This window comes from Hemicordylus capensis, chromosome 6 (assembly GCF_027244095.1).
Source record: "Hemicordylus capensis ecotype Gifberg chromosome 6, rHemCap1.1.pri, whole genome shotgun sequence".
Taxonomy (NCBI): Eukaryota; Metazoa; Chordata; class Lepidosauria; order Squamata; family Cordylidae; genus Hemicordylus; species Hemicordylus capensis.
The window spans coordinates 57,516,290-57,539,133 of NC_069662.1; the positions used below are offsets into that span (position 1 = coordinate 57,516,290).

At 45.4% G+C, this 22,844-nt stretch overlaps 1 protein-coding gene across 8 annotated transcripts in view; it reads right to left on the reverse strand.

Moving 5' to 3' along the window:
- Positions 1-2,292: 2,292 nt before the first annotated feature.
- LOC128332031 (uncharacterized) overlaps positions 2,293-22,844 on the reverse strand; it is a 59,003-nt gene continuing 38,451 nt past the window's right edge. For 6 of the 8 annotated variants that reach the window (XM_053266222.1, XM_053266219.1, XM_053266221.1 and 3 more), the window contains 7 exons: positions 21,071-21,178; positions 20,474-20,622; positions 12,408-12,488; positions 7,783-7,833; positions 4,274-4,717; positions 3,166-3,207; positions 2,293-2,519 (listed from right to left, as the gene is read on the reverse strand). In XM_053266222.1, coding sequence (XP_053122197.1) covers positions 2,417-2,519; positions 3,166-3,207; positions 4,274-4,717; positions 7,783-7,833; positions 12,408-12,488; positions 20,474-20,622; positions 21,071-21,178 — 978 coding nt within the window. In that variant the 3' untranslated portion in view covers positions 2,293-2,416. The remainder of the gene's footprint in view (positions 2,520-3,165; positions 3,208-4,273; positions 4,718-7,782; positions 7,834-12,407; positions 12,489-20,473; positions 20,623-21,070; positions 21,179-22,844) is intronic. The other 2 variants (XM_053266217.1, XM_053266218.1) reach the window with 2 other exon arrangements.

The following is a 22,844-nucleotide window of genomic DNA, read 5'->3' on the forward strand; positions in this document are numbered from 1 at the left end:
GTAGGAAAATATTTTTTTTTAGATACAACAACAATGGTTTCCAATCTTCTTTAAAACATTCTAAGTTTTGGTTTCTTATCAGTGTTGTAAGTTTTGCCATCTCCGCATATTCCAAAATTTTTATCAGCCAATCTTCTTTTGAAGGCAATTCATTACTCTTCCATTTCTGTGCATATATTATTCTGGCCGCCGTGGAAGCATACATGAAGAATGTTAAGTTATTTGTAGAGATTACTCCTTGTGTTATTCCCAGCAGGAAGGATTCTGGCTTCTTAGGACATTTTAAATATTTTCTTTAACTCATTATATATCATATCCCAATAGGCCTTGGCCTTCCCACAGGTTCACCACATATGAAAAAAAGTGCCTTCAGAGTGTCCACACTTCCAACATTTGTTTGAAACATTTTTGTACATTAATGCCAATTTTTTTGGTGTCAAGTACCATCTATACATCATTTTATAATAGTTTTCTTTTATAGTATAACATGCAGTGAATTTTAAATCATTTTTCCATAACTTTTCCCAGGCTGCCATTTCTATATTATGCCCAAATCTTGAGCCCACTTTATCATAGTCGTTTTAACCACTTCCTCTCTTGTCTCCTCCAGAAGCAACAGTTTATACATTTTAGTTAAAAGGATCTGCTTCCAGGTTGCACCTGTCTTCTAACCATGGATCTCATGTCACGTGCAGTTTGGCCATCATTTGGTCACCAGGGCGTTTTCCAGATTGTGAGCCTTACACCGCAAAAAGCGGTGTAAACTGCAACGTTTTGTGGCCCCAAATTCAAACCACATTAGGGAGCCGTTATAAGGGGGCAAGCCTCCTACAACGGGCAGATACAGCTCTGTGTGTGTGTGTGTGTGCGCAATGCAGATGCAACATTATAGAGCTGTGACACAGCAATTAAATCAAAAAGGCAGTGTCGGATATATGAAAGGCATCTTCCTTACAACACAGGGGCTGTGATGTCAAAACACAGGCAGTACAGAAGCACACTTAAGGGACCCATTGTGACACTGTGATAGCGTGCAATCTGGAAAGCGCCCTGTCCACACACTTTGAATCAGTTATACATTTTCAAGCATAATGACAGCAAACTCTTTTGCTTACAGAATAACAGTATTGCTTGAGTGACCTGCCCTTCACCGGCCAGATGTCATGTCACCTGCCTGCCACTCCTGGCTCCCTGCCACCCTCCCTTCCTGTCTCCGTGACCTTCTTCGCTCTTCCCCATTGGGGATGGGATTTTAAACTGCAGGTTCAGCAGTGAGGAGGGTGAAAAGGGAGCTTGTTCCTCCCACACAGCTGATCTGCAGTTCAAAATCCATCCGCATGGCAGTGACGAGGAATGGGTGCATGAAAGAGGCAGCTCTGGCCTTGTCCCCTGATCCTGCTGCCAGTGTCAAGGGTGTGGCCAGCCGCGCATGGACCTCACCTCGGGCAGCATCAGCACTGGAGCTGACACTGTATATCTAGCGCTACAGCTGAGTGACTGTGAAAAAGCTGCTGTCTTTGAGAAGTAATTGCAATGTGATGACCAAATGACTAGGGAGGAGAAGAATGCAGCCTTGAACCCCATTCATTTCTCTGACTTCTGCTTCTCTTGCTTTGACAGGTCACAAATGACTGCACCGTCCCCTGCTAGAAAGCCCAGTTCCAAGACACTGTGAGTAATTGCAGAGTTCCTTATTATTATGCTCCCAACCTAAAATTTGATGCTCCTGATCTAAAAACCTAGTGTAGAATACTATGTGCATTAATGTCACTTGGAGGAGAGCTGGTCTTGCGGTAGCGAGCAAGGTCTTGCCTGGTTTGGATTTGGATGGGTGACTACATGTGTGCGCTGCCTAGTATAGGGGAGGGGGCCATAGCTCAGTGATAGAGCATCTGCTTGCATGCAGAAGGTCCCAGGTTCCCTCCCTGGTATCTCCAGGTAGGGCTGGGAGAGATTCCAACCAGAAAGCTGAGAGTTGCTGCCAGTCAGTGTAGAAAATACTGAACGAGTGGACTAATGGTCTGACTCAGTGGGAGGCAGCTTCCTATGTTGCTATGTAACTATGTTTAGGCCTCTCTTTAAGTGGGAGGAAAGGGCGCAGTGGGAAGGCACCGCAGCCCAATTGAACTGAAAACAGTGACTGACATCCAGAGCAGCAAGAGCAGGGGCGGAGCCACAATTGGGCCAACAGGTTCAAAGAACCCGGGCCACTGACCAATCAGGGGCCGTGAGAGAGGCCCCAATACGCCCCCCACATCTGATGTCAACATGGAGAAGAAGAAGAGGCGTGTCTTTTCGAGTTATGTATTTAATAATAATAATAATAATAATAGTATTATGATTATAGTAATAATAACAACAGAACTTTGTACAGAGCTCTACAGATAATATAACATTATTTACAAGAGAACAAAGGTCAATCTTCTTCCGTTGCGCTTCCTCCCCCTTCAGTTGCGCTTCCTCCACCTTCACTTCCTCCAGCTTTGCTTCCTCCAGCTTCGCTTCCTGCACCCCAACTTCTGAAAAAATAAAGTAGATTAAATAATTAAATTAAAATGCACTCAGTAAATTGGATTTCCCCCCAGTGAATCTGGAAAACATTTCTTTGTTGCCATTACTATGGCAAACTAGAAACTGTGGGCTGGTTTTCACAACTGACGGATAGGATCAGGATGCACCTTTCCATATAGACATACCTCTTTTCAACAGGGAGACTGTGGCTCTTACCTAGCCTACCAAGCCGTTCTAGGTCCTTTGAGCTTCTGGCTCTTTTGGTAGTTCTTGCTTTTCCATAACCTTCAAACCTTGCTTTGTGGTTTGCCAGCACAGCCCAATTCTGGCTCTCACATGTCTTTTACAGGATTGCAGGTACACATACAAGGTGTCTTGCAGCATTCCCACTCTAAACCTGGTCTCCTACAGACTAAAATGGTTGCAAAACCTTAATTCCTCATAGTGGGCTGGTTTATACAATTCTAATTAGAGCAGGAGACTTGTCCTGCCCAGGTTTGGGAGCTGTGTGTGCTCCCGTTTCCCTTAATAACTAAACACATGTCAGAAAAATGTTTTTCAAAAGCAGATGTCTTCTTAAGATCACAATCTTGCAGCAGATCAACACTAGAGGGAAGAAGAAACAGCAAAGGTTTGGACTTTGCAGCTACTCACGCTTTCTTTGACTCTCTGCTAGCGCCACCTTCTGCCGTCGATCTGTTAAAGAGAGTGAAAAGCAAAACTTAAGAACAATTTGTGGCAATCAGGCTTGTTCTCTTCCCTTCCTGGATCTGGTCCTCAGGTCTGAAAAAACCAAAGGCTGTTCAGGTGCTAGAAATGCAACTCTGGATTCCACCCCATAAATTTTGTTTGAGAATTCCATCACAGAGACCAGGTGAGTAGGGATAATGGAGTAGCACGGGGGGGGGGACTGTACCTGGGCCGTGGACCCCACCAGGGTGCCCCAGGGCATCCTCCCCACCTACTGCTACCTGATGCTGCATCTATCTTCTTTCCTGTTGTGACATGGCCCATTCAATCAGTGAGTGCTTTCTGTGCCGGCCCAGTAGGGTTCTTCCTTCCTCTCCTTGGCAAGCAAGAGAGAGAAGCCCCCAGCTGGGTCAACACAGAAAGCGTTCTCCAGTTGGATGCACCATACATCTTGCTCAGCCCCAGAAACGCCTCCTGCATTGGTGTACTGACACAGGGTGGAAGGGGTATGGCCGGCAGGGGATGGCACAGCCGGAGACAAGCCTGGCATCAGAGGAGGAGGCAGTGGCAGTAGCAGTATGTGTGGGGGGAGACCCGGTGCTGACAGAGGAGACATCGTCGGGTCGCACGGGGACAGGCCTGGCAGCATTGGCAGGAAAAGGGCAGGCACCTTCCTGTCCAGAGTTGCTGCCAGCCTTCCTACAGCCTGGACAGAGACTGGGAGTGGGTGAGGTACTCAAAACAACTTTCTCTGGCCCATCTTTAACAAGCAGAGATTCTATTTCTTCTTTGACTATGTCTTAGTGGGAACGGATTCATTTGTTATTGTTTTATGCCTAAGTCTATTGCAATGCATGCAGAGCATCCTATATTAAGTCTGCTCAAAGGTGGAGTAGATAGTGGATGTAGGGTAGAGCAAACTGGCATAAGTAAAAGGTTGTGCAAATTAGCTACCTTTAAAAAAATGTTTCTGACAATCCTACTTTGTACTAGGCTGTCTTAAAGACCAGCTCTAAGATGACCAGAATAATGAGAGGAAGAAGCAGGCCCAGATTCCTCTACATGTACTTACCCTCGTTTTGAAGCTTCACTGGGGGGCTTTGTCAATGATGATTTTGGTGATGGTGTGTGCGGAGCTCCTTCCACAGATGCAGGTACAGACGGACGTGCGGAGTGAGGTGCGGAGTGAGGTGCAGAGGGAGGTGCGGACGGAGGTGCGGACTGATGTACAGACGGACGTGCGGAGTGAGGTGCAGACGGAGGTACGGACTGATATTCGGATGGAGGTACAGACTGAAGTTCGGATGGAGGTACGGATTGATGGATGGATGGAGATACTGATGGGGGTACGTATGGATGTACAGATGGAGTTGCAGATGGAGGGGCGTACGGAGTTATGTATGGAGGTACAGATGGAGGTAAGGATGGAGGTACGGACGGAGACATATACATGGGCATTGATGGAGGTACAGATGGAGGTGCGGATTGAGGTGCAAAGTGGGACGGATGTGCAGACCTAACAGAATGAAAGCAGACATTATAGAGAATCTGCTGCATCTAGGCCAGCCTGAGCACATTTGCTTACAGCACTACACAAAGCAACCATATACACCTTTGCTCCAAACAGTCTGTGCTCTGTCAGAGGCAGCGGTGCACCTATGTAATTTTGGAGCCTGGACACAAAGGTTACTGAAGCCCCTGCCCCACAAGTTAAGCATCATCCCCCTACACACACACATACACATACACACACTGTGACACACACAATATTTTTAATACGTGGATTCTTGAGGGCACAAACAGCAATTGAACTTACAGGAATGTAAGAATATAAAACAGATATATTTATGCAGATATGCACTAGCAGAAACTTTTCAACACACAAGTTGAACGTATTCCCATCCCACATATTTCTTTTCCCACTCCCTCCTCTGTCTCTAAAGCACCTGGCACAGGTCACAGTTACACTTGAGTGCCTGGTGCAGTGAGGGCCAGGGGTGACCACACCACCCAGGACAGCCTAAAAAGGATGTGGGGGCCCCCAAGGGGTGTGGAGGCCAGTGTTTCCTCTAGCAGGGATTTCCAGATATTGTTCACTACAACACCCAGCAATGGCCTTTGGCTGCAATGGCCTTTGGCTGAGGATTCTGGGAGCTGTAGTCAACAACATCTGGGAATCTCTGTTAGAAAGAACACTGGTGGAGGCCCTGGACTTCGGCCCCAAAGTTCAGGGGTAAGAGCGCACCACTGATCAGAGGCATCTAGGAGTATATTGACAGTAGCTTCAGGACAAACCAAAGAACATCCTTCATCATGCAATGCATATTCTCATGGAATTCATTGTCACAAGATGTGGCGATGGCCACAGGCTTGGATGAGTTTGAAAGGAGAGGATACAGATTCATGGATCAGAGGCCCACTGACAGCTCTATCAAGATAGCTCAATTGAACTTCCACATACAGAGGCAGTATATCTCTGCATACTTGATATTAGGGACAAACACTGGGCAAACATTATTGGTTTCATGCTCTGTTTGTGGTCTAGCCAGTCATGGGTACAGCATGCTAGACTAGATGAATCTTTCACCTGCTCCAGTAGAACTTTTTAATGTTCTATCTGTATCTGGTAACCTCTCGCTTAGATAATTACAATGCATTGTATGTAGGGTTGCTTTTTAAAATGGTCCAGAAACTACAGCTGGTACAAAATAGGGCTGCAAGATTATTAACTACGACTAGACGTTTTCAGCACATTACGCCAGTGCTTCATCAGCTGCACTGGCTCCCAGTCCGTTTCCAGGCCCAATTCAAAGTGCTGGTTTTAACCTTTAAAGCTCTAAATGGCTTGGGGTCGGGTTGCCTGAGAGAGTGCCTTGCTCCCTATGTCCCAACCCGGACCTTAAGAGCTTCTTCAAAGGCCCTCTTCTGAATGCTCCTGCCAAACGAGGTGAGGCGGGTGGCTACTAGGGAGAGGGCCTTCTTGGTGGTTACACCCCATTTATGGAATAGCCTCCCGAGTGAGCTTCGCCTGGCTTCATCATTTTTTTTTTAGATGCCAAGTAAAGACCTTTTTGTTTAGTCCAGCCTTTTAAATTATGATTTTCAAATTTGATTTTTTAAACGGATTTTAAAAGAGTTGCGTTGTATTGTATTTTGCTTTGTATTGTATTTTGTATTTTCTCTCCCCCACCCCCTTTTTGGTCTGTTATGATTTAATGTGTTATCTATATAATTAATTCCTGTAGAGGGGATGCGTGGGGATGTGGCAAGCTCTGCCCCTGCTGCAGCCATGACCAATGGCGGGCCCAGAGGGGGTGTCACATGCAAGGGCGGGAGGAAGGAACGTATGTCAGGAGAGTGAGAGGATGATGGGCAGTGGGAGGAGGACAGGCGGTCTCCCTTATTTTTTGGTCAATTATGATTTAATGTGTCATGTGTTTTAATTTCATGTTTTAATTTCATGTTGTGGACCACCCAGAGAACAATTTGTTATGGGGTAGCTAACAAAGTTGTTCATCATCATCATCATCATCATCATCATCATCATCATCATCTTACATTTATTACTGGCTGATATCCAGAGTAGCAACCAGAATAGCTGCCAATTTTTGCTGCTCTTTCCTGTCCCCATAAGTGCTCTTTACCTTCCAAAAATCCCTCAAGGACATAGTTTTGGAAGGCAAAGGATACTAACAGAGGCAGGGAAGACAGTGAACATTGCTCCTCCCTCCTGCTGCATGCACACTCTGCTGCTTGGGAAGATTCTGGATGAATTAGGAGCAGCCCAGGAGCATAGCTATAATTGAGCGAAAGGGTTCAAAGAGCACGGGCCCCCAGCTCCTGAGAACCCTCCAGCTCCATCCCTCCCTATTTTCTTCATTATCTCCCTCAATCTGGAGGGCCGCCAGAAAGAGGGATGAACACAGGACCCCTATCCCCTAGCTACGCCCCTGGAGCAACCTCTTGCTGCTCTGGATGTCAGTCACTATTTTCAATTCAATTGGCTGCGGTGCCTTCCCACTGCGCTCTCTCCTCCCTTTTCAAGAGAGGCCTAAACTTAGTTACATAGCAACATAGGAAGCTGCCTCCCACTGAGTCAGACCATTGGTCCATCTAGTTCAGTATTTTCTACACTGACTGGCAGCAACTCGCAGGTTTCTGGTCGGAATCTCTCCCAGCCCTACCTGGAGATGCCAGGGAGGGAACCTGGGACCTTCTGCATGCAAGCAGATGCTCTATCACTGAGCTATGGCCCCCTCCCCTATACCAGGCAGCGCACACATGTAGTCACCCATCCAAATCCAAACCAGGCCAGACCCTGCTCGCTACCGCAAGACCAGCTCTCCTCCAAGTGACATGAATGCACATAGTATTCTACACTAGGTTTTTAGATCGGGAGCATCAAATTTTAGCTTGGGAGCAACGCTTTACATACTTTGCACAATATAATATTTTGAGCCAGTGAAATGTCCTGTCAATGGATCTGCCAATAAGTGTAGGTCACTACACTGAGTAGTCCCAAATGACTAGTTGAAAGGGAAGAAGTAACAGCCTATAATAAGGAACTCTGCAATTACTCACAGTGTCTTGGAACTGGGCTTTCTAGCAGGGGACGGTGCAGTCATTTGTGACCTGTCAAAGCAAGAGAAGCAGAAGTCAGAGAAATGAATGGGGTTCGAGGCTGCATTCTTCTCCTCCCTAGTCATTTGGTCACCACATTGCAATTACTTCTCAAAGACAGCAGCTTTTTCACAGTCACTCAGCTGTAGCGCTAGATATACAGTGTCAGCTCCAGTGCTGATGCTGCCCGAGGTGAGGTCCATGCGCTGCTGGCCACACCCTTGACACTGGCAGCAGCATCAGGGGACAAGGCCAGAGCTGCCTCTTTCATGCACCCATTCCTCGTCACTGCCATGCGGATGGATTTTGAACTGCAGATCAGCTGTGTGGGAGGAACAAGCTCCCTTTTCACCCTCCTCACTGCTGAACCTGCAGTTTAAAATCCCATCCCCAATGGGGAAGAGCGAAGAAGGTCATGGAGACAGGAAGGGAGCCAGGAGTGGCAGGCAGGGGAAGTGACATCTGGCCGGCGAAGGGCAGGGCACTCATACTGTACTGTTATTCTGCAAGCAAAAGAGTTTGCTGTCATTATGCTTGAAATGTATAACTGTTTCAAAGTGTGTGGACAGGGCGCTTTCCAGATTGCACGCTATCAGAGTGTCACAATGGGTCCCTTAAGTGTGCTTCTGTACTGCCTGTGTTTTGACATCACAGCCCCTGTGTTGTAAGGAAGATGCCTTTCATATATCCGACACCGCCTTTTGGATTTTATTGCTGTGTCACAGCTCTATAATGTTGCATCTGCATTGCACACACACACACACACACACACACACACACACACACACACACACAGCTGTATCTGCCCGTTGTTGGAGGCTTGCCCCCTTATAATGTCTCTCTAATGTGGTTTGAATTTGGGGCCACAAAACGTTGCAGTTTACACCGCTTTTTGCGGTGTAAGGCTCACAATCTGGAACCGCCCTGGTGACCAAATGATGGCCAAACTGCACATGACATGAGATCCATGGTTAGAAGACAGGTGCAACCTGGAAGCAGACCTTTTAAACTATCAGTCACAGGGGGCCCCAATCTGGGAAGGTGCTGTGCAGCGAGGGGCAGAGTCAAGACTTTCCTCCTGTGCTCTATCCATGTGAAAATTCTCCCCACCACACCAAAGTGGCCATTTGCCCCCAAAGTGGTGATTTCCAAAGGAACCATTTCGGCGCTTTCCTGCAGCAAAATGCTTCCCTTCAGGCAAATCGCATTCAAAACGTAAACAGCATGGGGAGCAGTCTCACGAAACGTAAAGTAAAGTAAAGTAAAGTGTGCCATCAAGTCAATTTGGACTTCTGGCACTCACAGAATCCTGTGGTTTTCTTTTGGTAAAATACAGGATGGGTTTACCATTGCTTCCTCCCACACAGTGTGAGATGATGGCCTTTTAGCATCTTCCTATATTGCTGCTGCCAGATATAGTACCAGCGGGGATTTGCACCAGCAACCTTCTGCTTGTTAGTCAAGTATTTCCCCGCTGAGCCACTTCAGGTGACTAATAACCCCCAAAAACAGCAACTTCTTTACGCCGGATATACAACATCATAGTACTAAATCACAGTGATTACATTGAAAGCGAGGCATCTGACATATGAACGGCACCCTGCTGTCAGCGTAGGGACTGCGGTGTCACAACACAGGAAGTGTGGAAGCACACTTCAGAGATACGTCCTGACCTTGTTGCAGGGTCTAATCTGGAAAGCGCCTTCCAGGTTAAGGCTGTCTACTAATGCCAGGTTTAATGTCATGTGTAGCTTGGTGCTCAGTATTTACAGTTAGTTCCTGAATGGACGAGTTAAAAAATAACTGAAGAACCTGAACTGGAACTGAACTTACATTTTTCATAGTTCAGCTTTTTGATTCTTTGTATTATGCTGTGTGTACCTATTTCTAAGTTGTTCAGGGTTTCTTGTGTTATCGGTGAAACCAAAGGCTGAATGGAAGGAAGGCATGAATCTTCCCATGGATTGATGTTCCCCAAACCTCTAGTAGTGAAGGCATGCTTTCCCCCCTGATATAAAATGAGAGGCACACTTTCTTCCTAGGTCTGCAAAGGCTTACTTTTAGAATGTGGAAGCGTAATAGCCACCTGCCCTCAAGGGATCCCACACCATGTGGTGTTCTCCATGAGCCACTGAGTTGGGGGCTGGGGCAGATCTACCACGGGGCGACTGTGTGGAGCAAAAACACGTCACTCAGTGGGACCAGGGGTAGGGAAGCCACGCGCTACCTGCCTCTCTCTCTCCCTCTTGCCTCTCTCTCTTTCTCTCTCTCTCCGTCACCATCAGCAGCAAAAGGCTGGCGCATGGGCAAATGACATCACAGCTCAGTGACATGCGCCATCATTTGCCCACATGCTGGCTCTTTGCTGCCAGCAGCCACAGGGACAGAGGCAGGCAGGTGGTCAAGTGGGTGGGAAGCTGTGGAGGGAGGCAGGGAGGGAGAGAGGGTGGCAGCCAGGCGGGCAGGCAGAGGTTAGCTGCAGTGGCAGTGAGAGGCATCAAAAAATATGGCCATGGGCCACTGCCTGTATCATGACGCTAGTGGCTAGGGGAGCCTGCTGACTGGAAGCTCAGAGTGGTGACTTGCGGAGATGCAACAAGCAGGCAGCCCCTCTCAGGCTGGGGAGTTCTTCTATGCCACTGCACTGGGAGTGACACAGCTCCAACATGACAGGATCGCCTGCCCTCAGTGGGGTCTCCCCTCCCCAGAGGCAGTGCCCGAGCAGTGAGTCATGTAGGAGTGCAACAGATTCTCTGCAGAGAAGCACTTGGGGCTTCAGGAGCTGTAATTATTCTCATGAGCTTATTCCTTGTGGCACATTATTCCTTCTACTTCAAGAGCCCCACCGCTCATTAAGATCATCTGTGGAGGTCGGCCCACAACTGACACCGGCGTGTCCGGTGGCAACTCAGAGTTCGGCCCCCTCTGTGGCCACCCCAAAACTTTGGAATGCACTCCCTGTCGAAACAAGAGCGTCAACATTTCTGGTAGCCTTTAGAAAAATGCTCAAAATGCACATGCTTATTAATGTTTTAATTTTTGTACTTTAACCCTTTTGCAAACTGCCTTGAGACATATGTTTGGGCACTATAAAATATATCAAATAAATACGTCAAATAAACATTGGTTGGGAATTACTGCTGTGCATATTAAGGCACACTTGGTTTTTTGCATGGCTCGCAGACATTACTCTGGGAGTACTTCTGGATCCACAGCTCTCCTTGGTTGCTCAGGTTGAGGCGGTGGCCAGTGGTGCTTTCCATCAGCTTTGGTTGATACTCCAGCTGTGCCCGTTTCTTGAGATCAATGACCTCAAAATAGTGGTACATTTGTTGGTAACCTCCAGACTTGACTTTTGTAATGCGCTCTATGTTGGACTGCCTTTGTACGTAGTCCAGAAACTTCAGTTGGTTCAGAATACGGCAGCCAGGTTAGTCTGTGGGTCATCTCGGAGAGACCACATTACTTCTTTGCTGATGGAGCTTCACTGGTTGCCAATTGCTTTCCAGGTAAAACACAAAGTGCTACAGTACTTATAACTTGTAAAACCCTAAACGGCTTAGGCCCTTGGTGTTTAAGAGAGCGTCTTCTTCACTATGAGCCACACTGGCCAATGAGGTCATCTGAGGAAGTCCGTCTCCAGTTGCTGCCAACTCATCTAGTGGCTACACAGTGATGGGCCTTCTCGGTTACTACCCTGAGATGGTGGAATGTGCTCCCTGTTGATATACGATCCTCCCCATCTCTGGCAATTTTTAAAAAACATCTGAAAACTCACCTTTTCACCCAAGTTTTCCCAGCTTTTAAAAACTGCCTGTTTTAATTTTATGGTTGATTTTAAATTGTTGAATTGTTTTAACTTTTTATATGTGTTTTAATTGTTTTATGTTAACCCCCCAGAGACAAAGGTTTGATACATATATACATACATACATAAAACCATTTATTCAGAAATAACTCCATTTTCTCCTTCTCCTTCTCCTTCCCCACCCTTTTCCTTTCTGACTCCACCCCACAAAATCTCTACAGGATCCCCACTGGGACAAACTTCTAAACAACAAACATAACAGATATTGAAGCTCTTCTCACAATCAGTGAGAAGAGCTTCCAGCAGGTCTGCGGGGAGAGCGGGTTAACTTACACCTCCCTGCAGATGATCAACAAGCCGTCCCTGGGCGGCCGTTTGGCCGCCCACACAATTACTGGCTCTGGTTGGGGTGGTGGACATTGGCGGCCCCTCAGAAGCCACAGGATGCCCCACGCAAGAGTGTGGGGCATCCTGGAGAAACCTCCGGGACCAGGAGCCTTGTTTGAGCCTGCTGGCCAAGGTCTCCTTGTGTGTTGCCATGGTGGAGTGCCTTGCCATGGTGGCATACGATCAGAAAACCCAGGTTAGCGGAGCACTCACTCCACTAACCTGGGTTAAGGAGAGGGCTTCTTTGGCGGCCTAGCTGCCAGAGAATCACTGGGCTTGCCCGCAAGCCTGGTGGTTCTCACGATGATAGAAAACTGGGCTGGGCTCCTTTAGCCCCGTTTACCCCCATCGTGAGAATAGACTCATTGGACAGAATACAACCGTTACTTACATTTTTCTTGAGCTGGGCCTTCTTGAAGGCGGTTGTTCTACCGGTGATGGGCTTGGTGGACCTGGTGGAGCTCCGGGAACTCTGACAAACAGAGAAGAGCCAAAGTTATGTGGAGCTTGCAGAAGAGTATTAGGGTCTCAAATGGTTTCCCAACTTGGTATCATTTATCCAAGACTGTTTGGCTGTTATGAGCCTGACTGTATTGGCTCAGCGACACTGCACAAATTTGCCCTGCAGTGGTTCATATCATGGCCAAGATTGTGTTAGTGGTCGAAAAGAGATAGCCTTAGCTATGAACCGCTTGTATCGAGAACAGAGTACTGGCTACACATTTAGAAAGATCAAATCCAAATTATGTGCTAAGTAAGGCTAAATCCTGCAACAGGAATAAATTATGTACATGAATCAGTTTGGCATGTCTTTCCATGTTTGCATAATTCCTTCTGCTTCTACTAGCCAGAGGGAGGGCACAAAGATCTATGCCGAGTGCTGAAGTCCCACATTTGATTAAGGTTAGCAGCTGAATGACAGGCAAACTGTTCAAATGGGGAAGCCATTAATTGTATCTTGAAGCTAAGAGAATACAAGTGCATCTCCTGAATGCCTGCTCAACAGGTTACACAGTTGCCAGGCACAAGAGCTATGCCAGGAAAAAGGTGACAACTCATTCTATGGCTTGTGGTGGTTTTGCTAGTTCCTGTATTGGCACAGGAACTTTCACACCAGGGACTTTCACACACATGACTTTTAGCTCGCATCTCCTCCAGAATGGAGGGTCCGAATTCACATATCAGCTGGATTTACCCCAAAATCGCGGTGGGCTATCAGGGACCAATTCAAACACGATTCTGGCTTTCCCCGAGTTAGGGCTGCGCATTCTGGCTTAGCCCAAATTATGTCTAGGGTAAAATAATCCTCTATTTTCAGCAACTTTTTCGGCGGGGGGGGGGATTTCTAGTATGCCCTGACGCTTCTCCACAATGTGCAGAGGGACCATTGCCAATAAATCAGCTTTAAAAAAAACAACAACACCTAGTACTTTCGGGGGTGGGTGGGTTAAAAAACTGTTTGCTGCGTGGATTTGCGGAATGCCAAGAGTCAACAGAGGTGGCTACTTGGCAACTTGTCTCACTGGTCTTCCACAAGGAAGGGGAATTTGATAGCTGTGTTCCTTATTGTCTGTCTGTTTTCCCGACTGTGGCTAGCTTTGCTGGAGAAGAATCCAAGCTGTTATTGAAATGGGCTAAATGGAGAGCCAGTGCCCTTTTGCAATGTGTAATAAGAGAAATATAGCAAAGGGCTTTGGCCACTGGAAGTACTGCTTGCTGTGTACTTCTTCTAGGCTGCCTTCCTCGGGCCAAAAACAAAACAGAAAACAAAACAAAATGCACAACCCTACTGCCTTCCTCCTCCCTACCCCGTAGCCTGCCTTTTCCCAGCAAGTTGGCTGGAAACAGAAGGCTGGAGGGGTGAGAAACTACCTGTGATCAATCATGCAGCTCTGGCAGTGTAAACCTAGGATGGAGTGTGGGTAAAATAGAGCCAGCCACACATGCTTTCGCTGGCGATGGGGAGGCAGAGTTGTGGTGCACGGAGTACAACTTTCGCGAGTAGTCTTTGGGCAGGGGGAGATCGCAGTTGCTTCTGGCTGTGTTAAAGAAGTTTGGTGAACCTAGAAAATCTGTTCCAGGCTGGGCTCAAAGAACAGTGTTGGCAAATGGTGGTGGTGGTGGGGACCCTTATAAAGAAAGGATTGGTGCAAGGTTCGTTTGTGGGGGATGGTTAATGCAGAGGGCGGCTTTTCACTGTGTGTTGGAAACTCAGAGCTTAATTTTCAAAAATTAGAGGTGCCGGGACTCAAGTCTGGGTTTTGGTTATTGTTCTTTTGCATTTTAATTTTTTATTGGCTTTTACAACAGCTTACAATTAAGTAAATATTGACTTCCCGCTTACCTATCTGCACAGTTCATGTTAACTATACATATAAACCATTGCTATAATAATTCAAAATATAGATACTCCACATTACTACTCGATTTTACCAAACCCAACCTGCTGTTATTACTATATTTCAAACCCTACTGAAAAGTCCATATTAGAAAAATATTTATTTAAGTAAAGTAAAAATGGTTCCCAATCTTCTTTGAAAGATTCCAAATTTTCATCCCTTATAAGTGCTGTAAGCTTTGCCAACTCAGCATATTCCAAAATTTTTATCAACCAGTCTCCTTTTGAGGGCATTTTAGTGTCTCGATTTCTGCGCATATACTATCCTGGCCGCCATGGTTGCATACATTAAAAAATGTTAAATTTCTTGTGGAAAACTCTCCTTGGGTTATTCCCAGCAGGAAGGATTCTGGCCTCTTAGGAAATGTCATTTTAAAAATTTTCTTCAACTCATTATATATCATATCCCAAACTTTGCCTTCCCGCATGACTACCACATATGGAAAAAAGTTCCTTCACATTGTCCACATTTACAACATTTGTTTGAAACATTTTTATACATTAATGCTAATTTTTTTGGTGTCAGATACCACCTATACATCACCTTATAATAATTTTCTTTAAAAGTTTAACATGCAGTAAACTTTAAATCAGTTTTCCATAATTTTTCCCAAGCAGCCATATCTATATTATGACCCACATCTTGAGCCCGTTTTTTCATAGTCGTTTTAACCACTTCATCTCTTGTCTCCTCCAAAAGCTACTTATTTAATAATAATAATAATAATAATAATAATAATAATAAATAATTTGATTTCTTTACTGCCCTTCCAGAAATGGCTCAGGGTGGTTTACACAGAGAAATAATAAATAAATAAAATGGCTCCCTGTCCCCAAAGGGCTCACATTCTAAAAAAACACAAGATAGACACCAGCAACAGTCACTGGAGGTACTGTGCTGGGGGTGGATAGGGCCAGTTACTCTCCCCCTGCTAAATAAAGAAAATCACCACGGTAAAAGGTTCCTCTTTGCCCAGTTAGTTACTTATACATCTTAGAGACTCATCTTTCATCATTTTCACACAACTCCTTCTCAAATCTCAACATTTGATCCACATATCCAACTTTAAGATCCTTTTTATAAATTTCATTTAGCTGATGATATTGAAACCAATTACTAACCAAATTTTGTACTTCATTTAAATTTTTTAATAAGTCTGAATTTTGGTTGTGACCGCAACAGCACTCTGCACATGCTCAAAGGGGCTTTTTCTTGCTTCACATAGTTTGGAATGGTTCTAAGTGGGCCCTAGTACTAATTAAGCCCTCCCAAGATGTGAATTGACAAGAAGTCAGCCCAGGCAAGCGTCTCTCCAAATTCTCATTCATTTTTGCAAGTCAAGAAATGAAACTTTGGGATAATTCATGTGTGTGGTGTGGAAGGAATCGCTGAAAAATAGAGCCCATTGATTTTGTTCACACAAATAAGTTATCCTAGAGGATCCTTCAGTTCTTATGCATGCTATAAAGATAAAAATGAGCCCCTGAAATTGGGAGTGGTTTCTATGAACATCCACACAGAAACATTCGCTGAGATAATACTTCGGGTTTAGTGTTCTGTTGTTTTGACTAGTCAATCTTGCAGAACACCAACTGACAAACCAACAATAACAACAACAACAAGTCTCTCGCCTTCTCCTCTGGGAGGTGATTAGTTGGGAAAAAAATCCAGGAGCAAGCTGTGGGAACACACAGAGGAAAAAGATCTGCAGGGAATGCAAAGAGGAGCTGACCCTTTGTGAACGGTCAATTTAATTCCCCAAATTAAACTGTTGCGAATCTGCTGCAAAGCAAATTCACTCTTCAGATACCCAGTGGCATGAAGCCATGTCTGGATAATTTCCAGGAATCTTCCATACATTTTGCAGATTTTGCTTGAAGCCGAAAGTCACAGAAAATTGTCTTTTGGCATTTGCTTTTATGTTTAAAGAAAGAACAGCCGTTTAGGCACCAGGTCCTCATAAAGCCATAGGCTAGAAGTTCTGTGCAGCAATATAGATTTACAATTCCCATCCACATGACAAATGGGGGGAAATGCCTGCTGTGGAGAAGCAATTGGGAAGGAAGCACCACTTTCTGAATTTTAAATGTTACTTAAATTCAGGAGTGCAATCCCGCTTTATTGAACCAACCGGGCTTTTAAAATGTTTTTCCATAAGAGAGATGGAGAAGGAGAATGACTCAGACCTCAGGTACTAGGGCTGGAGATGGAGCCTCTTTTTGAGAAAGGAGGACCTCTTTGGCTGGATCCCCCTTCTTGCCTCACTACAGTGGATGCTGCTGCTTGGAGCTGCCTTCTCTTCTCCTACTAGCTTTGAGGGCTAGAATCCCCAAGAAGGCTCCTTCTGCCCTTCCATCAGCCCCAGAGAAGAGTGGGGAACTCAATGCAAGTCAGACAGATGCCTCTGCTCTCTTCTGGGGCCTTCAGCTGAGCAAGAGATTTTGACTGTTACCATACGCACATTTAAACTGGAGGCTAGTTGCACTGAACTCCCATGGGATTTACTTCTGAGTAGACATGCATAGGAGCAGGGTGCTTTCCAGATTACACTGTTCAGCAGTAAAATGCTTCAGCTTGGCAGGTTCATTTTGAAAACGTAAAGAGCCTGTGCAACCCTCCTAGAATGGGAAAATACAACTATATATTTGTGACACACATGCAACGCTGTAGGACTAAAATGGAAGGATGAAATCCGAAAGAAGGCATTGGCAGGGGCGTACCAAGGTAGGAGTGGGCCCAGGGATGAGATTTTAAAATGGGCCCCTCGCTGCCTTCCTCTCCTTCTCCTGGACCCATGACTCTGCTGCAGAAGAACATTAAAGAGACAACACAAACTGTCATCTGAATCCACTCCAAGATATATGGACCCAATGATGGGGAGTTGTTCTCAAACCCAACAAAACAATTTGCAAAATATGGGGAAGGCAACTTGTTGAAATTCGATGCTGCATTTTTAGTATATTGGCTTTTCACAGTAGAGGTTTTCCATGGTAAAACAACAAGCCTTAAAGAGCACTGCAAATTAATTTAACATTTTTATTTATTATGTATTTATTCAACTTTTATACTGCCCTTCCAAAATGGCTCCGGGAGGTTTACAATTAAAACATCCATACAATCCTGCAAACCAGTGCTTGGATGTGGTTCTTTCGGAGTTTTTCCAGTCTGTGGGTTGTCACCAAGTGACTCAGTTTGAAAGCCTTGACCCTTATTTCAAAACACAACCACACCACCTGAGATTTTGTGCTGACATACGTTTATAATAAAACTGCAATCCTGTGTACACTGACTGGGAAGTCAAGCATCTTTACACACACACACACACACACACACACACACACACACAACATGGCACACTTGGGTTCTTGAGGGCACAAACAACAACTGAACTCACAATAATGTAATAATATTAAACAAGTATATTCATGCAAATATGCATTAGCAGAAACATTTCAACACACAATTTAACATATTCCCACATCCTACATAATTCTTTATCCACTCCTCTCTCTGTCTCTAAACAATTGAATTCCTATTGAATATTTTGAATATTTGAATATTTAAACAATTGAATTCCTAACAATATAAAGATGTAAAAAAAACCCCTACGCACAAGGTAATGGGTTTTTTTGAGCGAGGATGTGATAGACCTTGGAATTTTTGTTGTTTTTTAATGCAACTTGGGGGCTGGGTGGGAAAGAGACCCACTATTCAGAAAAGCAGGAGTGCTTAGCTGCTCCCTCATGCCTCTCTCTCCTGGCTTGCACTCTTTCCCTCGTCATCGCTGAATGGAGTGTTTGGAAGGAAGGCATTTTCCCCCTCTCCCAGCTTCCCTCCTGCTTCTGCTGCTTCTGCTTTTTCAGGACATTTGCAGAGTTCAGGAGTTTTGCAAGCACAGAGAGCAGACATTGGTACAAAAAAGGGAAACATACACAAGACAGACCCGATTTCCACAAGGGTGCTCCATTCTCCACACACCCCTACACATGAAACTCTTCTCCTTTCCCCTTTGAAGAGAGACGGTTTGCAAACTGAACTCCAAGCTCCATAAGTTGCAAAAAAAAACAAAAAAACAAAAACAAAAAACCCAAAAAACAGGGTGGGGTGGGGGCTTACTTGTTCTTGCCTTCTTTGTGGTGTCTCCTGTCCTCTTCCACCTCCAGGTCCAGCCTGGGCAATAGAAGGCATATAGAACCGTCTCCCTCCCCCAACAGCAGGACAGAGCTCAGCAGCGATTCAAACAATTATTCTCAGCTACCTCAGCCTGCCGGAAGTTTGCTTGTCTCCCTCCTTCCATCACCTCGGGCTCCCAGCAGCGCCCTCTCGCTCTCGCAAGCATGCTGCATGGGCCGGGAAGCAGGGAGAGATATGTCAGGCAGGCAGCTGCCTTTGCTCTCCCTTGCAGGCATACTGCATGGCAGAATTGAGAGGCCAAGGACTGGCCTTGGGGGGGCCCTCAGAGGCTGTGGGCCAGAGACATTCATCTCCCTTTGCCTCATTAATGGTATGCCCCTGGACATCAGAAATGTGAATTAGGGGTGTGCACAAAACCCACTGGCCCAGTTTGCTTCGAAGCTGAACTCACCTCAAACCCAACCGAGCCAGTTTGGTCCAGCACCCCTCGAACCACCACCACCACCAGCCCGTTTGGTTCGGTCTGGGGGGATTCAGAAACCTTTTCAAGTTTTAATTTCTTTTTTAACCTTAAAAGTGATTGTTGAGATGGCAGGGGGGTGAGTGGAGCTTCCCCCTTCCCCCTCCAGCCTTCAAGATGCCTCCCTCGGGCCTTTTATGCCCATTTTTTGCCTGTTCAGGCCTTAATAAAATGGCGTGGCAGCCAAAATGGCAGCCAATGTGCATGTGCAAATGGCCTCTGCGAGGCCTGGCATGGCCCATGGCCTCACAAAGGCCATTTGCACATGCAAGGTGGCCATTTTTGTTTTGGCAGCTATTTTTTTTAATATATATTTTTAATGGCCACCATATATGAGCAAATGGCCCCTGTGGGCCATGCCAGGCATGCTTGGCGGCTGACGTTTTGGCCACCATGCCGTTTTAGGAAGGCATGAACGGGCCAAAAAACAGACCTACAGGGCTCGAGGGGGGCATTTGACCTCTGCGCACAAATCCCCACCACCACCTCAATGATCACTTTTAAGGTTAAAAAAAAATTTAAACTTGAAAATGTTCATGAACTACCACCGAACCATCGGGGTGGTTTGGTTCTAGGCAGAACCGAACTGGGGGTGTGTGGTCCAGGGGTTGAACCATCGAACCCCCAAACCCAAACCGCAAACCCCCAAACCTGTTTGCACATCCCTAATGTGAATGGCACCTTGCTGACAGCGGAAGGACAACGATGTCGAAATACAGGCAGTACGTAAGCACACTTAATGGACAGTAGTGACACTGTTGTAGCGTATCGTCTGGAAAGCGCACAGGCTATGAAAGTGGATCTTAAGCTCAGTCCATTCCTATGCATGTCTACTCAGAATGAAGTAAGTCCCATTCCATTTGATGGCATTTACTCCTACATATATGTAGGCATAGGGTTAATGTAGATTGCCGCTGTTTATAATCAGCACAAGTTCGGGAGTCAGGAAAAGCTCATTTGCAGGCTCCTTCTGGGAAATGGTGGGAGAGAGTGATCGATGGGAGAGAGTGATCGCAATCTGCTCTAGCAACTCCACTGTTTTGTCCTCCATTTCCCAACTTTATTGCACATTAGAGAAAGGTTTTATTTAAAAAACTAAAGACCAAAACAATACCAAACTGCCCAAGGAGTCCCCTGTTGCGACTTCCCACATCAGCACCTCAAAGCTGGCAAGCCTCTATTGAAAAATAATTGTGGAAGAGACATTGCAGGACATATAGTGGCCACCAGGACCAGGAAATGGCAGAGCATCATAATCAACCACATTGTCATAAAGCCACTCCTCATGCGCCAAGTGAGTGAATGAAAGATAGTGATTCTGAAGGGAAGGGCTAGTGTGGGAGCAATCAAAGATGAGATGTTATGCAACCCATGCAGATCTGAGAATATTCCTTTCATTTATACCTTGCCCAGCTGAATATATCCTCGTCTTCAGAGGATTCTTCATCGTGCATTTTGTCCACCATGCTCTTTTTCCGTACTTCATCCAGAAGCTGGTACATATCCTTGAGCCAAAGAGGCTTATCGAGCACTGAAGAACCTGCACTGGAAGACTGAGCAGAAGAAGGGGATGTGACAATGGGTCACAACAAACCAACTTCAGGCTTTGGGGTTGATATCATGCCATTATTTAGAGGTTTTCTAGATGATAGTAAAATATGCTACAAACCGAGCTTGCAAATGAATATAAGCTGAGAGTTTACAGAGAATCCAGAGCCTCCTGCAGATTGTTGCTTTTTTCTTCTGGGATCTGATGGGGAGGTCACATGGGAAGAAGGCTGCTGGTACAATTTTCACTGCGCCCCCTGCTGGCCACCTCTTGCTTCTCGTTATTAATCCACCCCTTCTCAAATTTATTTTCTGATGAATGTGCGCTAATCACAATTTTCTGGTGAATGTGAGCTGGAGGAGACTGTGTCTTTGGGGGACATTCGCTTCCCATCCCAAGCCCTTGGATACGGCAGTTAATAACTCCAACTTAAAAATGCAGTTTTAGCTTACCTCAATCAGCCCAATTACTGAAATGATGATTATTATCACTGCAGTCACTGAAATAGCAAACAACAGCTTTTTGCCATAGCCATATTCTGGGATTCCCTGGCTTCCAATCTGCAAGGTGGGACAAAGAGAAGGAAAATGGAAAATAGGCTTTTTTGTGTTTCTACTTTTTCTCTCCTCAGAATAAAAAAAAGACCACTTGTATTGCTCTCTGTTGAGTTTGCTCTCATATGGGCATATGCAATTGTCTTATACCAAGTCAAACATTGGTCCATTCAGCCCAGTACTGTCTACTCCATTTTACAGCTGCTCTCAGCCCTGAAGCCTTAACTAAGATGCTAGAGATTAAACCTGAGCTCTCCTAAATGCAAGACATGGGGAATTGCCAAACAGAGAACCACTCTATTTGAAAACTGAAGTTCACACAATTTCTCCACGGGGTGATCTGCCGAGTTTGTTGGCCATCGTGCAATTTCACAGCATTACCTGCTGACCATCTGCTACCAATCTATGACGGAAATCAAGTCTTTTGAGACCATCACAGATTGGCAGCAAATGGCCAGCAGGTGGTGCTGTGAAATTGTGTGATGGTTAGTGACATCATCTGAAGGCATCATGCAGAAGTGGTAAGAACCTCCATTTTCAAACACAATATTTCTTCATCTGGAAACACCCATGATCTGCCTCTCAGCCACATGCTTCCTCTCAGATGCAGCCACAGGGTGTTTGCAGGCCCTAGAGAATGAACTTTTTGGCCTCTGTTTTCCTTATTAAATGTCATAACGAATAATTAAGAATCTTCTTTGCTCCAGCACCACAGTTTGTAACCTGCACCTGAGCTCCTCTGTTTCTGCTAATTTCCCGTTGCTGTTGTTTAATTTTAATTTGTTCCTCTTCATCATCCATTAGTCTCTATGTTGCTATGTTAGAAAAACAGGTATACAAGAAAAAGGCTTAAGATTTGCATTCCTTCTTAGAAAACCTCTCAAACCAAAGTTCAAAAGCAAATACTGAACATTTACAAAATCCTACAATCCAGGATAATTTCTGATTCCAGAGAGCTGAAAGTGGTATGATTGAGCCATTGTCATTCATGCTGTGCAAAGTCATTTTTATGGCACAGTGTCTTCTTTGGTCGAATAGGTTTTGCAGGTGTTTATAGTTCAAGGTGCAAAAATCGCCCCCATTCAAGGGAGCTATGTGCGAGTGTGAGAAAGGGAGATCGCATGAGCGAGAGAGAGCATGAGAGCACACAGGCCATGTGGATTCTTTCATTCCACCTTGAGTTCTCTTCAAAACCATATTATCAGCTTTCTAGTATGTGCAAAAACCTCATTCCACTCTACTTTGTCCCTTTCAACCCAGATCAACCTGACTCTGCCTCTCCTTGCCTTTGATTTCTTGCTTCTTTACATGCTGTGGCCCTTGGCTGCAGGCCATATCCACAGATGCTGATCCCTTGAGCCAATTTGCACCTACCCAGTCACAGCTGAGTGGCCCACTAACTACTTTCAGCCATTTTCCAGTAAGGAGTCAAACCAAAACTCAACCTAAACTGAAAAACGGGTTCAGAATTGTGTTCAGTGTACCAAAACTGCACCCAAATCTAAACTCTTGGTTGCCTTGAACTGGAGCCAAACCCCTTATCACAAGAAGTGGCAACTAGTTTATTTATTTATTTAACATAATTATTTAACATAATTCATAAGTGGCTAAATAATGTGGTTCAAAACAACCTATTTAATTGTGCATTTTATATTTTATTTTCCTGTTCTTT